At 44.9% G+C, this 22,114-nt stretch overlaps 1 protein-coding gene and 1 long non-coding RNA gene across 5 annotated transcripts in view; one reads left to right on the top strand and one right to left on the bottom strand.

Annotated features, from left to right (window-relative positions):
- The window catches only part of ChT (choline transporter), a 125,703-nt gene extending 104,716 nt beyond the window's left edge, over positions 1-20,987 (top strand). For all 4 annotated transcript variants that reach the window (XM_071664733.1, XM_071664729.1, XM_071664732.1 and 1 more), the window contains exons 6-11: positions 7,182-7,331; positions 7,827-7,956; positions 9,098-9,324; positions 9,520-9,623; positions 10,584-10,751; positions 10,902-20,987. In XM_071664733.1, the coding sequence (XP_071520834.1) occupies positions 7,182-7,331; positions 7,827-7,956; positions 9,098-9,324; positions 9,520-9,623; positions 10,584-10,751; positions 10,902-11,334 (1,212 nt within the window). In that variant the 3' untranslated portion in view covers positions 11,335-20,987. The remainder of the gene's footprint in view (positions 1-7,181; positions 7,332-7,826; positions 7,957-9,097; positions 9,325-9,519; positions 9,624-10,583; positions 10,752-10,901) is intronic.
- The window catches only part of LOC139750236 (uncharacterized), a 562,931-nt gene that overhangs the window by 449,246 nt on the left and 91,571 nt on the right, over positions 1-22,114 (bottom strand). The window lies entirely within an intron of this gene.

Raw genomic sequence — 22,114 nt, 5'->3', positions numbered from 1 at the left:
ACGTGTCTTAAGGTAAGGATGTTCTAGTGACGTCATGGTTTCTCTCTTAACGCCATTGGTCGACGTGGTGCAAGGTGGAAATCATTCATCCATTCATCCTGTCCTCCTTAGCCAATCAAAATCGCAGACATTTCTTACCTTTACTCTTAGTAAATATATATATATATATATATATATATATATATATATATATATATATATATATATATATATATATATATATAGGCAGCAGGTTTGGATGGTATTGCAGTGGAATTTATTAAAAAAGGGGGTGACTGTATTGTTGACTGGTTGGTAAGGTTATTTAATGTATGTATGACTCATGGTGAGGTGCCTGAGGATTGGCGGAATGCGTGCAGAGTGCCATTGTACAAAGGCAAAGGGGATAAGAGTGAGTGCTCAAATTACAGAGGTATAAGTTTGTTGAGTATTCCTGGTAAATTATATGGGAGGGTATTGATTGAGAGGGTGAAGGCATGTACAGAGCATCAGATTGGGGAAGAGCAGTGTGGTTTCAGAAGTGGTAGAGGATGTGTGGATCAGGTGTTTGCTTTGAAGAATGTATGTGAGAAATACTTAGAAAAGCAAATGGATTTGTATGTAGCATTTATGGATCTGGAGAAGGCATATGATAGAGTTGATAGAGATGCTCTGTGGAAGGTATTAAGAATATATGGTGTGGGAGGAAAGTTGTTAGAAGCAGTGAAAAGTTTTTATCGAGGATGTAAGGCATGTGTACGTGTAGGAAGAGAGGAAAGTGATTGGTTCTCAGTGAATGTAGGTTTGCGGCAGGGGTGTGTGATGTCTCCATGGTTGTTTAATTTGTTTATGGATGGGGTTGTTAGGGAGGTAAATGCAAGAGTTTTGGAAAGAGGGGCAAGTATGAAGTCTGTTGGGGATGAGAGAGCTTGGGAAGTGAGTCAGTTGTTGTTCGCTGATGATACAGCGCTGGTGGCGGATTCATGTGAGAAACTGCAGAAGCTGGTGACGGAGTTTGGTAAAGTGTGTGGAAGAAGAAAGTTAAGAGTAAATGTCAATAAGAGCAAGGTTATTAGGTACAGTAGGGTTGAGGGTCAAGTCAATTGGGAGGTGAGTTTGAATGGTGAGAGGCTGGAGGAAGTGAAGTGTTTTAGATATCTGGGAGTGGATCTGTCAGCGGATGGAACCATGGAAGCGGAAGTGGATCATAGGGTGGGGGAGGGGGCGAAAATTTTGGGAGCCTTGAAAAATGTGTGGAAGTCGAGAACATTATCCCGGAAAGCAAAAATGGGTATGTTTGAAGGAATAGTAGTTCCAACAATGTTGTATGGTTGCGAGGCGTGGGCTATGGATAGAGTTGTGCGCAGGAGGATGGATGTGCTGGAAATGAGATGTTTGAGGACAATGTGTGGTGTGAGGTGGTTTGATCGAGTAAGTAACGTAAGGGTAAGAGAGATGTGTGGAAATAAAAAGAGCGTGGTTGAGAGAGCAGAAGAGGGTGTTTTGAAGTGGTTTGGGCACATGGAGAGAATGAGTGAGGAAAGATTGACCAAGAGGATATATGTGTCGGAGGTGGAGGGAACGAGGAGAAGAGGGAGACCAAATTGGAGGTGGAAAGATGGAGTGAAAAGGATTTTGTGTGATCGGGGCCTGAACATGCAGGAGGGTGAAAGGAGGGCAAGGAATAGAGTGAATTGGAGCGATGTGGTATACAGGGGTTGACGTGCTGTCAGTGGATTGAATCAAGGCATGTGAAGCGTCTGGGGTAAACCATGGAAAGCTGTGTAGGTATGTATATTTGCGTGTGTGGACGTGTGTATGTACATGTGTATGGGGGGGGGGGGTTGGGCCATTTCTTTCGTCTGTTTCCTTGCGCTACCTCGCAGACGCGGGAGACAGCGACAAAGTATAAAAAAAAAAAAAAAAAAAAAAAAAAATATATATATCCCCCACCATCTCTGGCATCATATACATGTAACTCTACATGTTACAGCGAGTGGCTGGCTTCATCTCATGCTATAGCCAGTGGCTGCTGTAGTCTTTGCATCTTTTGAAGTACTGTTCACTGGCGTCTTCATCACACTGGTGTATAGGTTACAACCTGGTCACCCATGACTCTTCTCTCTTCCTTGTGGGGAAGGGATTTAAGGCTTCTAGTCTTTCCCTATGACTCAGCTCACTTAAAGCTTATGCCATGTGTTTTACCCTCCTGTGTGTGTGTGTGTGTGTGTGTGTGTGTGTGTGTGTGTGTGTTACAGTCTCCACACAACCATCCCTCACAATCAAATCTCATTTTTCCTTTGGAATGTCGTGCAGGATATCGACCCTTGCAGGAAGCCACGGGCTAGAGGCAGAAGGTGAGCCAATAATATTGTTCCTCTGTCTGACGAGAACAGCATTGTACGTCGCGCTCCTCACCCCACACACGATGGTTCCCCTGTGTGTGTGTGTGTGTGTGTGTGTGTGTGTATGTGTGGAAATGTGTGTGTGTGTGGACGTACACGAATTGAGTTCTGCGTTTAATTGCTTGCATGCGTATACACATACAAGCGTGTATATATATATATATATATATATATATATATATATATATATATATATATATATATATATATATACATATATATATATATATATATATATATATATATATATATATATATATATATATATATTGATCGCGTGCGTACCTTGCCGTGCGTGTGGGGTGACCACACGTGCGTGTATCCGGTCATGCGTGTGTGTCAGAGGCGTGGCACTGTGTAACAATAGGTCAGGTAATCAGTTCAGGTCACCAGGGAGGTGATTCGGTGAATCATGGTCAGCTTGGATTAGCCATTCAGATTACCACACGACTCTTGGGGTCAACCATGGGGTCATTCTGTTCACCTCGGTGCTCCTGGGTCAACCACAAGGGGGTCATTCACTCTCGGTGACCCCGGGGTAATGGCACAGCTGCTCCGTCAACCACAGGGAGGGGGTCACTTCCTCACGGTTAAGTTCAGTGCTCTTAAGTTCATCAATTAAGTTCAGTGCTCTTAAGTTCATGAGTCAAGTTCAGTGCTCGTAGGTCATCAGTTAAGTTCAAGTGCTCTTGAGTTCATGAGTCAAGTTCAGTGCTCGTAGGTCATCAGTTAAGTTCAAGTGCTCTTAAGTTCATGAGTCAAGTTCAGTGCTCGTAGGTCATCAGCAAGGGTCATAGGTTAAGTTCATCACCCTTACGTCAACCACAGTGGTGTAAGAGCCACAGCAGATGACCAGTGGCCAGCCAGTCAACCAATCAAACACGACCGTACAAAAACCTTAGGTAGGACTGCCTGGACTTTGACCTGACCCTCGAGGATCAGGTCAAAGGTCATGACAGTATACCCAAGGGTCTCATCATCATGCACAAGGGTTTAAACCAGGAAAGGTCACTTTTCAAAGGCCTAGATTACCCACAGTGGTCACCCAGTGGGGGGACTGCTTCAACCACTGGATCACTTAATCAGACGTATTGGGTTATGCCAAGATTCCCCCTATGGGAACTACAGTGTACCACTGCCTCTACCGCAGTGACATTCGTCCAACTAGTGGCACTAACTCAATCACAGTGGCTCTGTCAACCACAGTGGCGCTCAATCAATGAATGTGGAGACACTTCAGTTGACTACAGTGGCAGTGGGTGAACGCTGGAGATTCCCAATGACTCAACATGGCAAGGGGCCCTGGACGGGAGAGTCATTTAAGGGATCCCTTAATTAAAGGATTCGTTCTGATGACCCAAAATCCCTTAATTAAAGGATTCGTTCTGATGATCCGAAGAGGAAGTCAAAACACCTTCGATTTCCACGTCACTTTGCCCTCTCTATGGCGCTGCCCTGGGAGTATCTGAGCATAAGGTTACAAATGTTACAAATAATATAAAAAATTACATCAATTTTTGGGGTCCCTTAAGTCTAAATACTGGGGTGGTTGTCCGCTCTGGTCTCTCCCCTACACCACCACTGCCACACTGGTACTGCGTAAACCACTACATCAACCACAGTGACATTGGGTGATTCACAGCAGTAGTATTGAACCACAGTGGTCCTACGTCACTCACAGTGGCACTGGGTCAACTACAGTGTTACGGGAGCAAACAGTGGCAATGGGTCAACCACAGTGGTACCGGGTCAGCCACAGTGACACACTAGCTTAACCACAGTGGCACCGGATCAACCACAGTGACACACTAGCTTAACCACAGTGGCACACTATATCAACCACAGTGGTACCGGGTCAACCACAGTGACACTACCTCAACCACAGTGGTACCGGGTCAACCACAATGGCACACTATATCAACTACAGGGGTACCAAGTCAACCGCACTAGCTCAACCACAGTGGAACCGGGTTAACCACAGTGACACACTATATCAACCACAGTGGTACCGGGCTAACCACAGTGGCGGGTGTATCAGCGGTGCCTGGAGCAATCGTGAGAGGGTATGCGTGTTCCACAGTCGTTATATGTGAACGAACAGCATTGGTTACATCTACGTAAGGGCCATCATAGCTTTCCTTTGCGTGGGAATATGGCCCTTGTTTCTTTATATAGAGAGGGTTATTGATAGCACTTGTCGCTTCGTGTGTGTGTGTGTGTGTGTGTGTGTGTGTGTGTTATGCTAATATGGTTTCTATTCTGGGTAGAGAAGAAGGATAGGAAGCGGTCGTCTGAGGGAGACTTTGGAAGGGTAGGAGGAGGATGAAGGTCGTGTGTGGGTGATGGCTCGCTTCATGGGATGGCGTGAGCTATCCTATTCCAAAGGAAGGGTCATCCTATAGTATACACTGTCCTTGGGGAAGAAGTTCTTTTGGCTCGTTAAGCACGACGGTACGACCCTTGATCACGACGGTACGATCCTTGAGCACGACGGTACGATCCTTGAGCGCGACGGTACGGTACGATCCTCGAGCACGACGGTACGATCCTTGAGCACGACGGTACAACACTTATGTATGATGGTCTGCCATTTGACCTGAACCGAAGGGTCAGGTCAAAGGCCAGGTCAAAGTACCCAAAGATTGCACCGTCGTGCTCAGGGGTCGTACCGTCTTACCCAAGGGTCGTACCGCCGTGCTCAAGGATCGTACCGCCGTGCTCAAGGATCGTACCGTCTTACTCAAGGGTCGTACCGTCGTGCTCAAAGATCGTACGGTCGTGCTCAAGGGTCGTACCGCCGTGCTCAAAGATCGTACCGTCGTGCTCAAGAGTCGTACCGTCGTGCTCAAGGGTCGTACCGTTACGGTAAAGCACCAAAGATAAGCTGATTCCATACACAAACACACCTCAACGTTATGAAGGACTTGATAAAATTAGTCAAAGTAAGGGAGAAAGTACCACACAATAATTCCACTCCGAAACGTTTGCTTTGCGTGAGAGAACCCGAGTTCATGTTCACTCATAACATTAAGAAAACAGTCATAACAATAACTATCCTTTGCCCTATCATTACAGAAGAAAAAGGTAAATACAAAACTTCTTATACAAATATGATGTCTACTGGGCAGGGAATAAGATGATACAAGGAATACAGTACATACAGTAGATGAGGGAGTCTTGTCTGTGTCCAGGTATCTGGGCTGAGTGAGGGTGGACGGTCTGCTTGCTATTCTAAAGTTAATGTGTACATCACTGGCCTCCGTATGTTTTACTGGGCGACATGCAAAGTGCATGGCGGTGTATATACATATATCACTCTGCTGCGTATATTGCTTGAGGTAAACATCACAGTATATGCTCGAGGTATGCAAAGTGCATGGTAGTTCATCACTCACCATGCATAGTGCATGGTACCATCAACCTTAACCATTTGGGTTTGACCCTTGAGGTATACAGAAATGCATGAGAGTGTGTGTCTGTGTATGACCCACATGTCGGGTCTGACACTCCCGTTTGGGGGAGTTTGTATTGCATGACTTGGGAGTATTAATGTTGCCTGCTGTCTTATTTATTAGTCCCTGCATGACGCACACCAGCGGGTAATGGTTTACTGCCTACCATTACTTGGTAACCGATATTTCCTGCTAACTTGTCCACTCTGGGTCGACCCGTGTGGTATATATCATAGTTAATGTGACCACTGGAACTCCATCATCTGGATCACAAATACATTGGGAAAGTACATACATCAGATCAATATTCTTTTTTTTTTTCTGTTGTGGTTTACTCATGTCCAGTTTTTTTTCAGGAGAGCTTACACGTGACATCTTATAATTTCTTTTTATCTATATTCACACGTTTTGCATGTATATCATTATCAAGACTATCATTTTAAATCCCATTTGTGTTCAATTTATCATTACAGTTATTCATTTCCCAGTTCCTTTTTTTTTTTTCTTCGTCTTGGCAGCCCAACCAAATGGCAATTTCCGTTTTTACAATTTAGAACCAGATATTACCGACCTCTTTGTCTCCATTTTTCTTCATCATTCCTTGGTTCTTGTCCTCGCATTTTACTCTCTTTGGTTCACCATTTCTCTCCGTAAATATTCCTCAGTGACGCTCCAGGTAGCTTCACCCGTCTTTCCGGAATAAAAATAGACATGCTGTGTAACCTACACGTCCGAGGAGACTCGACCCTTACCATCCATCCACACCCACACACACACACACCCACACGAACGAACATATTCTTCCAGGGCTATGGATGTCTGTGGACATACCTTCTGTTAACCCCCTAACATCACCAACACACAACTAGTCCTCCTTCCCTCCTTAATATCAACACACTACACTCTCCCTCTCTGTAAAATACTGGCAGCATTAGACTTCCTGATTCCCAGTTCCTACATACTACACTCCCTGTCTTCCACAGACACACACACACACACACACACACTAGGTATTAATTTCCCTCCATCTGCCAACTTGTGCCTTACAGCCAGCTCCCTCACCCTCCCTGTCCAGAAGCTCTGTGTCACATTACTCCCTAGCAGGGAACGACACCCAAACCTCCTCGCCTCTACCCCCGTAAAGCAGAACCCTCCACCCTCCTCTCTTTCTCCCTAGTGTTGTGCATCACACTATTCCCCCTGACACAGAACTTGCTCCCCAGGAGTTGTGCATCACACTCCTCCCCTACCAGAGAAACCTCCTGCCCACTCCCTTAACTTCTGACGCAGAACTTCCTCGTTGCACCGGAATTACTTACTGAGAACTTGATCCCCTGCTTCCCAGTGGCTGTGTATACCCTTCGCGTGGACTCATCCGGCGGTCGGGGACGTGGCTTCAGGGGAGAAGGACTGGATCGGGGCGGTGCCCACCGACCAGCTGGGTCTCTACCTCGACTACTGCCTCTTGCTCGTCTTCGGCGGCATCCCCTGGCAGGTGCGTCCTCCGCCTACCGTCTTCTCTTCCTGTATAGACGTTCACCATCTCTTGTCTCTTCAGTCTTCCTAGAGACACATGCCAGGAGGTGTATCTCTAGAATTTATATATAGTGTGCTTATGTATATGAACTTTGTTCATGTCTGGATTAGGTTTGTCTCAGAGCTCACTAACGAAGGAAGACAACCTTCGATCATTTTCAGAATAAAGAATGAATGAAACACTTCTGTTCCTTCATTCGCGTCGTTCCATCACTGAATATCATCACAGTAGTGGTTATTGAAAACATCTTCACTGATTTCTTTCCAGCCCCTGTTTCCTCTTTCCACACGTAGAATGTTCAGCTCCTGTCTAACCTTTCCAGGCATATTTCCAGCCTTATGTCCTTCCTTTCCTTATACATAACAAACCTAAATTCAAGTCTCTTCCAGGCATATTTCCAGCTTGTTTACACAACAACCATAAGTACTTCCAGCGCGTATCGGTCTTTTCCAGGTGTACTTCCAGCGCGTGTTGTCCAGCAAGTCGGGTCACAAGGCACAGCTCTTGTCGTACGTGGCGGCCTTCGGGTGCCTCATCATGGCTGTGCCTCCCGTCATCATAGGCGCCATCGCCAAGGTCACCGGTGAGTGCCTGTTACCTCGGGGCCTGGCGGCCGAGGACCTGGTGGACCGGGCCACGGTGGGACGCATGGAGGGAGGAACCTGGTGACGGGGGACCTGACTGGCGCCACCTGGGCGTGGCAGCGGTGGGGAAATCTTACGCGCGGGTCGTGTCTAGGAGGACGCTGATGACTGGGGGAACTTGGTGGGGGAGGAGGACTGATAGGGAGGGGACTCAGTGGGTCAGGAATCTGTTAGGGAGAACCTTATGGGTAAGGACATGACGGGACAGGAAAGGAAAAAGTTGGGTGGGACAAAGACCTAATAAGTAGGGTAGATTACGAGGACGAGAATAGGTGGAGAGGTCGAATCAGGAGGACAGACTTGAGGGGATGACCGATCAAGATTGGATTCGATGGGAAGACGGATCTAACGGATGGCTGGACGGATCCTGACCGTCTAGATCTGATGAGTGGGGATGATCGGGACGGTGGCACTGATGGACAGGAGTTACTGTGACCCAAACGACAGGAAGAGGAGGGATGCGGTCATGCCTCTTGACTCACTTCGTGAGAACTTTCCCCCCTGGTGACCATGACGTGGCTGGTGTGATGACAGGGATCTAAGCTGATGAGGAAATGACTGACTGACTTGCTAGGGGGTCTCATGTGGTGGTGACGTGTCGGGTCGTGGTATGATACATACGGTGAGGTTAGGATAAACTCATGCCATCTTCATGTATTTTGGAAGACAGGCCATTAGTGCTCTGTAAGGGGTATTTCATTGTATCGTGCAAGTCCAATGCTCAGATATTTCTATGATCAGTAAACTGCATTTCGTTAAATAATGGATTTTTATTCTCTCTCTCTCTCTCTCTCTCTCTCTCTCTCCGTCATCCATAACGTACCGTCTTTGTTCTCTCCCCTCTCACTCACTCACTCACTCACTCCTTCCCTTACTCTTCTTGTTTCGTTTTCCTCTCCTTCCTCCTGCCTTACCTCTCCCGCCTCTCTCCATTCCCAATTTCGTCTCTACCGACTCTTTGCTTAATCGATTTCTCAATCTATTCTGCTGCTGCTGTTTACTTCCACATTTTCTTTACCTTCTCCTCCCCCTCCTCTCTTCTTTCTCTCACCATCACCCACCCCCTCTCGCTCCCTGCAGCCTGGAACGAGACGACCCTGGAATGCGAGGCTGTGGACACATGCATCAGCAGTAACCATACAGCCATGATCCTGCCCCTCGTCATCCAGCACCTTACACCCAGCTTCGTCTCCTTCGTGGGCCTGGGCGCCATCTCCGCCGCAGTCATGAGCTCCGCCGACTCCTCCGTCCTGTCCGCCGCCTCCATGTTCTCCAGGAACATCTGGAAGCTCATCTTCAGGCAGAACGTGAGTAGGAGCGCGAGCGAGGCGGCTGACTGATCCCAACTTCTGAACGTGGAGCAGCTGGCATGCGAGATATCTTACGAAAAGGAACTGTTCTGTCACATGTTTCATGTCCTTGAATAGACCTTTTGTGTGGATAGAGATTTGTATTGTGAATGTTGAAGTGACGCCCTTCCGTCTCTCGTTCTTGTGGCGCAGGCGAGCGAGACTGAGGTGATCTGGGTGATGAGGTTGGCTATCTTCATCGTCGGTTTCCTGGCCACGACGCTCGCCCTCACCATCCCCTCCATCTACGGTCTCTGGTGAGTCTTCTGAAACCTCCCCCTCCCCATCTACGGTCTCTGGCGAGTCTTCTGAAACCTCTTCCTCCCCATCTACGGTCTCTGGCGAGGCTTCTGAAACCTTCCCCCTCCCATCTACGGTCTCTGGCGAGTCTTCTGAAACCTCTTCCTCCCCATCTACGGTCTCTGGCGAGTCTTCTGAAACCTCCCCCTCCCTACCTATGGTCTCTACTGAGCACCTTCACCGTCCTCTTCACCTATACCGCCTCAGTTGACTGCTCCAACCCTCCCCCGTGCAACCAGATCGCCTGGTAAGTGTATGATGCTATTGTTTCCTGCAGGTGTACTGTCCAGCGAGCTGACGACGGACGTGTGCACAATGTTACACTTCAGTTCTGTCACAACATTTAGATAACGTTTGATCCCGTATTGAGTATTGCTTGTAGACAAGAACCACTGTTCACAGTGTTGTATTTCGTCATGTTCTTCCCTCCATTGACCTTTCAGTTGTATCCGGTAAAGATATCACCCATTTTCTATATCGATAACTCTTCGCCAATAACAATGCTTAAAAAGTCTTATATATGTGTCATGGGTTTAATATTTTTATTTTCCATGAAAAACAAATTTTCCCATATAAAGATATGCATCTTTTTCCTCATATAAAACATCTTCAACCACCTTTTTTCATATATACATCCTGCTTTATCTTACCTCTAACAATTATGTTATTATCGTTTGACCACATAATAAGTCCATCTTCATCTGCTTTCCACGTTTCTCACTTTGTGTCCAAGAAATTATCTTACCCTATATCTCTTAAGAAAATGATCATATATAATCCTATGTTTATCTAAGTGCGAGTCCTATGGTAGCGATAACTCTTTCCCCATTTTCAATATTAGGTTTCTGTCCTATCCATTTTCTACGGCATATCATCCCATTTTCTATACTAGTCCTGCGTACCGTTTTCTCACACAGGTACCTGTCGTCCGACTTGGTGTACGTGATCCTGTTCCCGCAGCTGCTGATGGTGGTGCACTTCCGCGACCACTGTAACCTGTACGGCTCCCTGGGCGCCTACATCATCGGGTTCGTCGTGCGCATCCTAGGGGGCGAGTCCATGATCGGCATCCCGCCCATCGTCAAGTAAGTTCTTGCCTCAGACGCCAGGTTTCGGAGAGAGAGAGAGAGAGAGAGAGAGAGAGAGAGAGAGAGAGAGAGAGAGAGAGAGAGAGAGAGAGGGAACTAGCTCCTCCATCTTCCTTTGACCCGAAGCCTCTCCTCTTTGCCCGCCAGGTACCCGTGGTTCGACGAGGAGGAGCAGATTCAGCTCTTCCCCTTCCGGACGCTGGCTATGATCATCTCGGGTCTCTTCCTCGTCTTCGTGTCGATGTTCTCGCGGTGGGTGTTCGAGACGGGGCGCCTGCCGCCCAAGTACGACTTCCTGCGGTGCGTCGTGAACATTCCGGACGACGTGCAGAAGGTGGGCGAGCCGCAGGAGGGCGAGATGAGCGTCATGACCTGCCACTCCGTCGTCAAGTACAACTCCACCGACGAGATGAACGGCCGCGTCAACCCGGCCCTCACCCTGGGCTCAGACAGCGACGAGGACATCCCCGCGCCCACCACCACCACCGCCGACGGCAAGGTGAAGAAGCGACTCGTTGGCGAGATCATCTCACCCCCACCCATCACCTCCCCGAAGAAGCACGACCAAACGAAGCTGTGAAATAAGTAAACAAGCCGGAGCGTTCTTGACTCCGGCTGTCCCTTTACCACCCACCCTTCCCTCCTCTCCCGGCGTCCCCAGACGTGAACCACAACAACAACACGCGCCGTGACGTCTTCCCCCTCCCCCCACCCCATTAACACCCACAACCTGAACCTCGACTCATCTTGACCATCTGGCTGGAGTGAGTGATGTCCTCGAAGGCTGTCAGAAGATATCGCCTTCGGAAACTACTTTGAGAGCGCGAGACCTCTCCTCCTCGAGAACTCGTAGAACCAAGAGTTCTGGCGTTCGATTTAGAGGAACCAGCCGTCAGCTGTCACAGACCTCTGCAGGGTAAACATGACGGTCCTCTGGAACCTTGGAGTCACAGCTCAACTTTCCCATGGCTCGTGATAGTGGGACCTCGACGACTCAGCAGTAGGCCTCGGAGGGTGAGGGGCAGGTGGTGGCGATGACCCCTTCTCTCCGGGAACAACACAGCTGCAGGTGTCTCTCTCTAGGAGAGTGATTGTTACGCTTCTGTCTTTACCCGTACAACTGGAGCCTCTCCTCACATTCCCCTCACTACTAGCTTACTCCAGCGTTTTCTCCTCCTCCTCCTCCTCTTCCCTTTCCTTCTTCTTTCCATCCAAGTCTTTACTGTCATCTCTACCATCATCCACTTCGCTCCAACCACCCTCATTATTTCCCCCCTTCCTGTATACCCTCAGCATCAGCTCCCTCCACCTCCGCCTCTCCCAAAATATTGGATTTTCATTTATGCGATGGAGGTGAGTGTAGTCTGTGAGTGCTGGTTATTTTTGTAGACAAATAGATGTTTTATAGTTGACAGTTCGTCTTTTTTGATGGTTGGCTTCATACCTAGAATAGCATCGCATAAATGAAAATCAACAGAGACAATTTTCTTTTCTTACGTCACACATAAAAAAAAAAAAAAGGAAAACTGGAGGAGGGGATTCCGACCCGCATTGTAGAACTCCCTGAAGGCTGAAGTGACTTGTTCCGCTCGCCACACTTTCGACCTAGTACGGTGCAATGGTACAAAACAGTGACGAACAACGTATTGTGTGATGACGCTATGGACAGTCGATCAACAACAAACACAATACTCCATTTGCTGTTGACAATGCAGACGTCATCAATACGACTATTCTGCTACAGAACAATCAGGTGACGACCCGTCATAGAACAACCCAGAACGAATTTCATAATAAGAAAACCCACTACTGTGTCATCATCAGAGAAAACGTTGAATACGACACAAGGTCATAACGTAAACGAGGCAATCCTCCTTACTCATCAACTCATCAATATGTGAGTATCTTAAAACTACAACCAACGGGAGGGATCCTCACATACGACAGCCAGTGAAGTGACACCTTGCAAACACAACCAATCAGGAGGGCTCCTCCTTGCATAAATCAACCAGTGAGATGTCATCTTACAAAGACAACTAATCCAATGACCCTTTACAAGTTTACATTAACCAATGATATGGCATATTACAAACACAACCAGTCAGGTGGCTCCATCCATAAAACAACCAATGAGACAGCACCTCAAACACGCAAACAATCGAGTGTTTCCCCAAACATCCAGCCAGTCATATCATATCATAGGAAACTTAAAAACACTTTTCAAAGAGCCATAACATCAGGTAATCTATAGCCTCAAGGAAGCCATATCTCGCAGAGCAACACATACATGAGGAGGACCCCCGTCACCATCACCCTACGCAGTGTTACCACAGTACAAGGCAGTAGTAGGGAGTCACAGGAAAGACGTAGTTATCATAGCAACATGTCCTTGTATTTCTTAACTTCCGTGTTCACATGGCTTTCGTGATGTTAAAGTCTCAAAAGTGTTTTACTAGAGAGTTTTGTATCATTTTGGAACTAGGTAGAGGTGACGTTTTTGTGACGCACTCTGTCCTGTAGGTGTGGTGTTCCATAGTCTTACACAGAGTGTAAACCTTTTGTCTCTTAGTTTACATATAGTCAATGTCAGTATACATTTAGGAAACGGCAGCAAGAGAATAACTAATGTAAACCAGACAAGCGCGGTCATGCAAGACACGAGGGCATGCATATCCCTAAGGTCACTTGAGATTATACGACATACACACACACACATAAACCTTCATGGCAGCTGTGGAGGCGGCAAGCACTACTAGTATGTCAGGACACGGAACACATTACATGCCAAGACCGACTCCCCTGTGGTAATGTTATAACGTCTCGCGTAGGTCCAGGATCAAGATGGGGAAGGAGTCAAGAGTAGAGTATGTTTCGTAGGTTTGGTGGAGAGGGAACGCTTCCCATGCTTTGGTGAGTGGGTGGGATTATGAACCTCCCTCAACCTGTATGCTAAGTGTGGAAGGGGGGAGGATGCGGCGCGGATATGAGACCATTTACCCCTCAATCACGTCGTTAAGAGCCTTGGGTAAGGTGAGCTGGCCTGTGACTTGACTCATTGGGATCAAGTCAATGACCGGGCCATCATAACGCAATCGCTCGACAGCCATCGTACTGTCGTGTTTATGGCGTAGAATGATGCAAGCATCCGCCAGGCATTGTGTATGTTCAATACTGGATATTAATATCGACGCAAGTAAAACTTTCGCTATGTCAAGCAACGAGTCAAAAGCATAAAGTTTCACATATAAAATAAAGTTAACAAATTCGTTAATATAATTTTGAAACTAATGTGTACAAATATACGACATTGTTAAAAACAAGCTGCATAAATGATGAACAATGGTAGACCCCGCCAAAATAATGTAACGCTAATGGACAGGAGGTATGAAAGAAACGCTCCGAGTGCGAGATTGTGTCACTACTTCCGCTAAAACCTCCACTGCGCGTATGGTATGAGGAGAGAAGCAGCCAGTGTTGAGGGTGTAACTGTCTTGGTATGGGAGTGACACACACTGGGGAGGGAGGAACTGTGAAGGTTCGCTGAATGGAACAGCAGGAATTGTCTGTTGGCTTCTCAGGAAACGAGAGTATTTCCTCCAGTTAGCTTTATTCTGTATACGATGCTCAGCGTTCCTCCCCTGATATGGCTGATGAAAGACATATTATATAACTATCTGAACTGATCTTAGAGAAAAAGATAATCCTATCTACTAATAATACTAATAGGAATTTAATGTTCTCTGACGAAAACTTATCGTACTTGAAGATTGTTACAGAGGGAAGCAGCCAAGGACGTTAGCTGCCGTGACTTAAACATATAAAACATCTTCAAATACGTAGTTCATCATGACCCCCGGGACAGAACTTTCTTCCCATGGATCAGATTATGACAAATAGAGAAAGAAAGTGATAATAAGAGAAACTTAAGCTTCAGGAACATTTTAAAGGTTATAAAATTCCACCCGGGTCTCCAGTATAGTGCAGCGCGGGCCGAACACTCACGTACACCACTCCCTGATCACCATAAGCTTGGATGTCGATAACGGTCATGAATTTATGATAACAAAATAGGATGAGAGTGATAGTAATGTCTTAAGACAACGGGTCGGGACTGGTGCTGAAAAAGAAAGGTCAAAGCTTTTAAGACTACGTCCAAACGTTGCCAGACAAACGATAATCAAGAAGAAAGCAAACAAGTGGTCAAACAGGGGAGGAGGAGGAGGGCGGAAGATCGACACACACAGCTACGACGCATGAGCGGCGACATAACACACACACCTCTGGGAAGGAAGGATCGTTTGCCTCTACCGAGTGAATACCCAAGCCTTCGGTTGATCGAGGGAAAGCGGTCCACTCTTGCTGTCAAACACCTTTCAAACACCACACGAGGGATTGTTGACTGTTGGCGAACGGCATGGGAGGACAACCAGCAATAATAATCTTATAAAGTAAGAAGCTGTAGATTAGATACACTGCCTATGGCTAAGCCTGAGACCACGTTTGTTTATATGAAGTTATAACCCTTGAGCAAGACGGCATAATGCTTCAAACATAACGTTACTACCTTTGGTTATGATGGCCTGAACCTCTGACACTGTCTTTTAAAAGATCACGTCAAATATCAAGGCCATCATGTCCACCAGTCGTACCATCGTTCACGAGGTCTGAGCCGTCATGCCCAGGAGGTGAACAATGCAGAGTCCTTGTACCTTGTGTGTCCATGGTGCGGACGCCGTGCTTGGGGAGCGACTGCTTGTCAATAAGCCATCAGTGTTTCAACCTAACCATTTCGTAGGTGTTGAAATCTCTATTGTTTTGTGATGTTTTTAGACTGGTATTTGTGGTAACTTCCCTACACAAAAGGGAAACTTTCTTCTGAGAGTTACGTACGTGGTACTCAAACGTCTTACTTACGTAAACCCATCTTAGTGGACGCACTCTACCGATGCATTCACCTCAACGTGAAATATTTTTGCATCTACAACGAGTGTGTTCCTGTGAATGTAGGTATAAACTCAACACTGTTGTGAGAAAGGAGTGAGGAATGAACCCGTCTACGATGTGTTGAACGCAAACATCACAAAAGTGAGAAGATTGATGCTCTAATTCTCAAAGATTTCATTCAGTGATGCATCTCATTCCTTTAATGAACCACAGGGGAAAAAAAAAATCATCCAATCGCATTTTTGTCAAAGATTTTGGTTTACTTTCAAACATCCATGAGGGAAAACAGAACCACGGGGAAGCAATAAGCTGCAAATGTTTTACTTCTTTTGTATGAAGCAAAAAATGTGATTTTTCTCACATAATTCTTGTTGTTATTGTTGTTGCTGTTGTCTCAATATGCAGGCTAGGCCAGGTAAGAACATAAGATGGTTGGTTATTGACATGGTAAACTGTGAGTGTATAATTTACCAGTGTGTGTAGATTTCAACTTTATCTGTTGTATAAGTGTGTGCGTGTGTGTGTATCTGTGTATAAGTGCGTGTGCTTGAGCGCGCACAAGTGCGTTAACTTTGTACGATCTTATAAAGAAATATACATCTGTACTATCGAAGCACAACGCTGCTCTGGCGACATTTAGAAATACTTCTAAACAAAGAAGCGTTGCTCATCAGTGATCATTATTAATATTTTCTTTGACACTAAAATTCGTGAGGTGTAATCATACACGAATATCCGTTGGACTACTCGTTCGTTACCTAACGATTCGTAAGTGATTCCACGACTGATGAGAACTGAACGAACGTTGCCCGAGTACTGTCGAGGCAGAGGTTTTAATAGATATGGTTGTGATACACCATAAGCAATGAGACGTCATGGTTGTTAAATAGATGTATGTATATACGTCCGTGTTCACTATGTCATATACTGGTTCGCTGAGAATCAATAACACGTTATCTATCTTTCAAGTTTACGATGAAAATGTCTTGTTATGAACATCAAACGTTTTATGTATATTTACACTAAGGCATTGTGTCTTGTTGATGTTTTGAAGATGATATACACAGACTTCTCTGTAAAACTGATGCTGGATGTATCTATGTAAACGATTATTATTGATCAGCGTGTTAGTAATGACGTGAGAGACATAAATGGTTGTAGACTGCTTGCCAAATTTGACATGCAAATAGGTTCCTATGACGCCATAAATGAGATCATGAAATTACTTACAACCAATCGAGAGCTTAAGCTACTGATGGCGCTCTGAATTAAAAAAGGAAAGTGTTACACCATTTCACGATTATGTAGATCAAAGGGTTCCTATTATTTTGATTCTATATTGACAAAAAAAAAAAAGATTTACATCCTAGTTAAGTCGTAGATAACCTAAAAGATTTATTTTACATCGTTTGCACATATATATAAAAAAATTGGATCTTAAAATTTCAAAAAAAAAAAATTCAGTAATAATTCTACATAACATGAAAGTCACAACGCTACTAATACTTAACATTAAGTCTGGATTCCAACTGCCTCCGCTCTATTACCTGAGCGGGAGTTAGTTAGCGACAGACCTATATCTGAGGAGTTGGCTGACGAGTTATTATCTGGTCCCGTCTCTCTCGTTGTTTGTTTCAGTCTGTTTCTCTCACTTTCCTCATCCTGCAGCACACTGGAGCAGTCTCGATTTCCTTATCTTTCACTCGTGAGCGTTAGACATAAGTGCGGGACCACTTCACCCCCTCAGATCATTCGCTCCATCCAAAAAGGCATATCTGTAGTAATAATATTTTCTTAAAACCCTCGTAAGTACGACTAAAATTCTTGACCACGATGGCACGACCTTTGACCATTGACGAGATGGCCGCTGGGTACGATGGCCTGGCCTTTGATCCTTAAAGGTGAGAAGGGCCTGGCTTGGCCTGGCTATCAGAGCCAAAGGTTCTTCCATCGTGGCTCAGCGGTCGCGCCATGGTGATCCAGGGGTTAACTTCAGTCTGCCTTTTCCTTTGTATCGTCTTCTTTCCTCGTCACATTTCTCTCCGTCATCTATCTTTTTTTTTTTCTTATTCTTCCATATTCTTGTTTTAATCTTTATTTACATAGGCTGTTTCTTCAATTTCATCCTTGATTTAGGTTTCACGATTTATCTTCCACTTTTCTGGTGTCCTCCCCTTCCCTTCTCCTCCCCACTCGTTCATTTTCCCAACCATTCTTTCCCAAGACTTTATTTCCTTATTTGCGTGGGGCTATTTCCCATTCTTTTCTATCTTCTTAAATTATTTCGCCTTCGTCCTGGCAATTTCTCTGCCACATTCTGAACCATTCGTTAAATCTATATTCGGTACTTCGTGGATGCGTGAAATATACCAGTTTAGTTTTTATAAATCCGCCGTGGTAAAAGAAGATAAAATCATAAATATCTATATTTTCCTGAAAGGGTGGATGCTGGGTGAACAATGTGCATTTATGACGTATATATATATTTTTTTTAGTGTTTGAATATAAGTGTTAGTGAGAGCTTTTGGTGGTAATGATAGGTGGCAAAAACCCCTTCCTTAACTAGGGTTAAGGATTTGTACATAACTTTTGTGATAGCTCCTGTCAGGCTCATGATTACATTGTTGGGTGTATTTGTGTTGGCATCACTGTGCTTGTTAAGTGGTTATCATCATAACTTCTGTTGTTACGACTCTATCTAATGATGCTGAGATTAATTTATTGCTATTATCATTTCCACTGTTATTACTATTAAACATATTTTTATTATCATTATCATCATTATCAAGATTTTTGTCATTGTTCACTGTTCCCGTCATTATTTCCACGAATCAGTAATGATAATATAATCACATTGAAATCATTATTCTTAAGAGAGAATTTCCTGTTCCCAAAGTTATTAAGATTAAGGAGATTTATAGACAACAGTTGTTATCTCGCATTAATATATAGAAGTATAGAATGGTTTATATTTTCTAATTTGATGGATTTGATATATATGTCCTATTTCCCCGGAGTTTTATTATTAGAAACATTTTTGTTTTGGCCAGTGCTGGGAGTCCGAGTTGGTAGCTAGGCTACTGTTGGAAGTCTGTGTCTGGAAGCTTGGCCAGTGCTATTATACTGTCTGTTAGCTACTGTTGGAAGTCTGTGTCTGAAAGCTTGGCCAGTGCTGGTAGTCTGTCTGTTAGCTAGGCTACTGTTGGAAGTCTGTGTCTGAAAGCTTGGCCAGTGCTGGTAGGCTGTCTGTTAGCTAGGCTACTGTTGGAAATCTGTGTCTGAAAGCTTGGCCAGTGCTATTAGTCTGTCTGTTGGCTACTGTTGGAAGTCTGTGTCTGAAAGCTTGGCCAGTGCTGGGAGTCTGTGTCTGGTAGCTTGGCTACTGTTGGAAGTCTGTGTCTGAAAGCTTGGCCAGTGCTGGGAATCTGTGTCTGGTAGCTTGGCTACTGTTGCAAGTCTGTGTCTGGAAGCTTGGCCAGTGCTGGTAATCTGTGTTTCGAGCCTCTTGTTAACATCTAGTTCGTAGTTTCCTGTCAATCTGTAGCAATAGTGGGTGTGTGTCCTCTGACTGTGGCAATTCCAAAGAAAAACTTTAAAAAGAATATCACATCTACGATAAATATTGAAGTATCATTTTTTTTTTGAAATCTTGAGGCAGCTGGATATATATATATATATATATATATATATATATATATATATATATATATATATATATATATATATATATATATCACGTGTTTAACGTCAAGGGTACTTTTTAAACTGCCAAACGAGGCGGTTTTCTTTTGTAACAAGAGCTGCACCTTCCCTTGAGGTGCCAAGCAATAATGCCCAGAGCCCGCAGTGGGTGGGTGGGTGGGTGGGTAGGCGGGCTGCCGTCGGGCCGCCCTGCACCTCCTGGCCCGTGTGGGCGGGTGGGTTGGTGGGGGTGACTACTTCTTCAAGCACCTCCCTCTCTACTGGTGTCCATTATCCCCCCCTCCCCTCACACCTTGCGTGGTGGTCTTCTGCCAGAAATAGAGGCAGTTATGGTGTGTATGAATTGTTGTGCCTTTTTATAATGAACCATTAATTGTATAAAAATAAACAATCATCTAATTATAATATATATATATATATATATATATATATATATATATATATATATATATATATATATATATATCATCTATATATGTACTCATCTGGTTGTACAATGTGGACTTTATTGAATCGTACCCGTTGTTACTGACTGTCGTAACTAAAAGCAGTGGTTTAATGTGCTAATGTTACTGTACCCCCTCTTGGATGAGGTCCGGTCGGAGGCTGGGCTGGCTAGGAAGAAAACGGGAAGAGGGGGGTGACTATAAGAGCCTTAGGGGAGGGACACGCTGAAGATTAGGAGCCTACAGAGCTGAGCCTGGATGAGGTGACCTAGTATTACACTCCTCCTTATTCCCCTTCGCTGTTTCCTTAGAGAGGTCCTTCTCTTACGCCAGACCGAACAGATTTCTTCAGTTGAGATACACGATGCTGTTCCCCCCTGGGAATAATCTCCTAGAGATTGTTTCAACCAGGGGAAAAAAAAAAAAGAGATTGTGTACTATATGGTACAGCATCGTCATAGAGAAATCATAAAGTCTGTTTCACCTTTGACCCCCTTAAAGTTCGACGGTGGTACGACCCTCGATCACGGTACGACCCTTGGACACTTTGAGTACGACGGGGTTACGACCCTTGGACAGAACGGTGCGAACCTGGGCCTCAGACTGGGGGCAGGCCACCAGACTCACGAGTCGTAAGTCGTCATAACCCCGAGAGTCGTAGTATGGTCGTTTACTCATGGGTGTGGTCGTACCAGGAGCCGAGTGGTGGCGACCGTGTGTCCCTGTGATCGTATATGTAGCTACGACAGCTAACTGTTGTACAAGAGAGTTATAAATAGAGTTAAACTGACTATATATATATACTGTAGAGTTCAATGATATATATATATATATATTATGATGTAATAATCTATGTCCAATACAAGCCACACAAATGGTACTCGAGCATAGAGTTGTAGAAGGAGAGATAATTAAAAAAATAATGTAAACTCCCCCCTCCCCCCTCTTAAAAAAAAAAATCGTGTCGTGGAAGTTGTTTGGATTCGATGTGTATATGTATATAAATGTTTAGCGATGTTGTAGGGCAGAGAAAAAAAAAAAAGCAGGTCATATACATTAGCTAGTGTGGTAGGCGGGCGATGTGCTGATGAGGAAAAAACAAACAAAAAAAAATACACGAAGCTAATAGCAAAGTTTACCATGAAGTTGTTTCATTCCATCCCTTTAACGACGAGAGAGGGAGAGAGAGAGAGAGAGAGAGAGAGAGAGAGAGAGAGAGAGAGAGAGAGAGAGAGAGAGAGAGAGAGAGAGAGAGAAATACGAGCAGATATGATAACTAAACTACATGCCGTAAAGCATGTATTGTTTACATCCACGATCACCTGCTAGAATCCCGCAGGAGACGTGGGTGACCAGCCGGAGTGGGAAGCAAGACGCTATGTTCCTTGCTGGGTCAGCCACCAGACCTACCCACCCACCTACCCACGTACCTTGTGGTCAGTGGGTGTGATCTAAAAACAACTGACTTACGCTCGTAATAGAAAAAACAATGTGTTTTCTTTGAATATTTTCGAATACAGAGTTAAATCAAAATTCCAAGCTAATATTTATATATATATCGGTACAACACCATATTCTAAACAACACCGTGACTAATCTAATCATTGCCTCAAACTGGCACTCATTCCCTAACAACTCTGACTACAAAATCCACCGCAAACAACACTGGCGCACATTAAGAATATCTTCACCTGCCACACCAACCCATGCCCTGCACATGAAGAGCTTCTACCCCGATCCAGCAACATCCTCTCTCCCAGAAAACACACAAACATACTCATGAAATACAACTCAAAATTTAGCCTACCCTGGACGAGAGTCGTCAAACACCTTCACGCAACTCATTTGGTAACCAACATGTCCACCAACTCATCACTCACTAACACACAGTGTTATCAGAGCGTTAAAGTACACTGTTTGGAAAGGCCCTGAAAACATATCGGTCTTCCACGTGAAACACTTTGGTCTATACTGCATTCCCAGAGTTTATAGGTATCTTCAACCCCTCTTGGCCACATAATATGAACCTAAACATTTCAGTACCTACTGAACAGATAATCATCTATTCTAAACTCCTGAAAATGATCTATCTCTCCATCCTTTTATCGATTACTGTCACTCTCTCTTTCAGTATCCAATCTCTAGTAAACAATGATAAGCAACAGAATCAAAGTAACGCATTCTTACCTACATGGTATGGCTTTAGACCCAACCAAATCCACAACCACACTACATACGAACCTCACACGACACATCCTGGATGGTTTC

The sequence above is a fragment of the Panulirus ornatus genome, chromosome 9 (assembly GCF_036320965.1).
Source record: "Panulirus ornatus isolate Po-2019 chromosome 9, ASM3632096v1, whole genome shotgun sequence".
NCBI classification, from domain to species: Eukaryota; Metazoa; Arthropoda; class Malacostraca; order Decapoda; family Palinuridae; genus Panulirus; species Panulirus ornatus.
The sequence above is the reverse complement of the archived record's forward strand: the minus strand, read 5'-3'. Positions and strand labels throughout refer to the sequence as shown.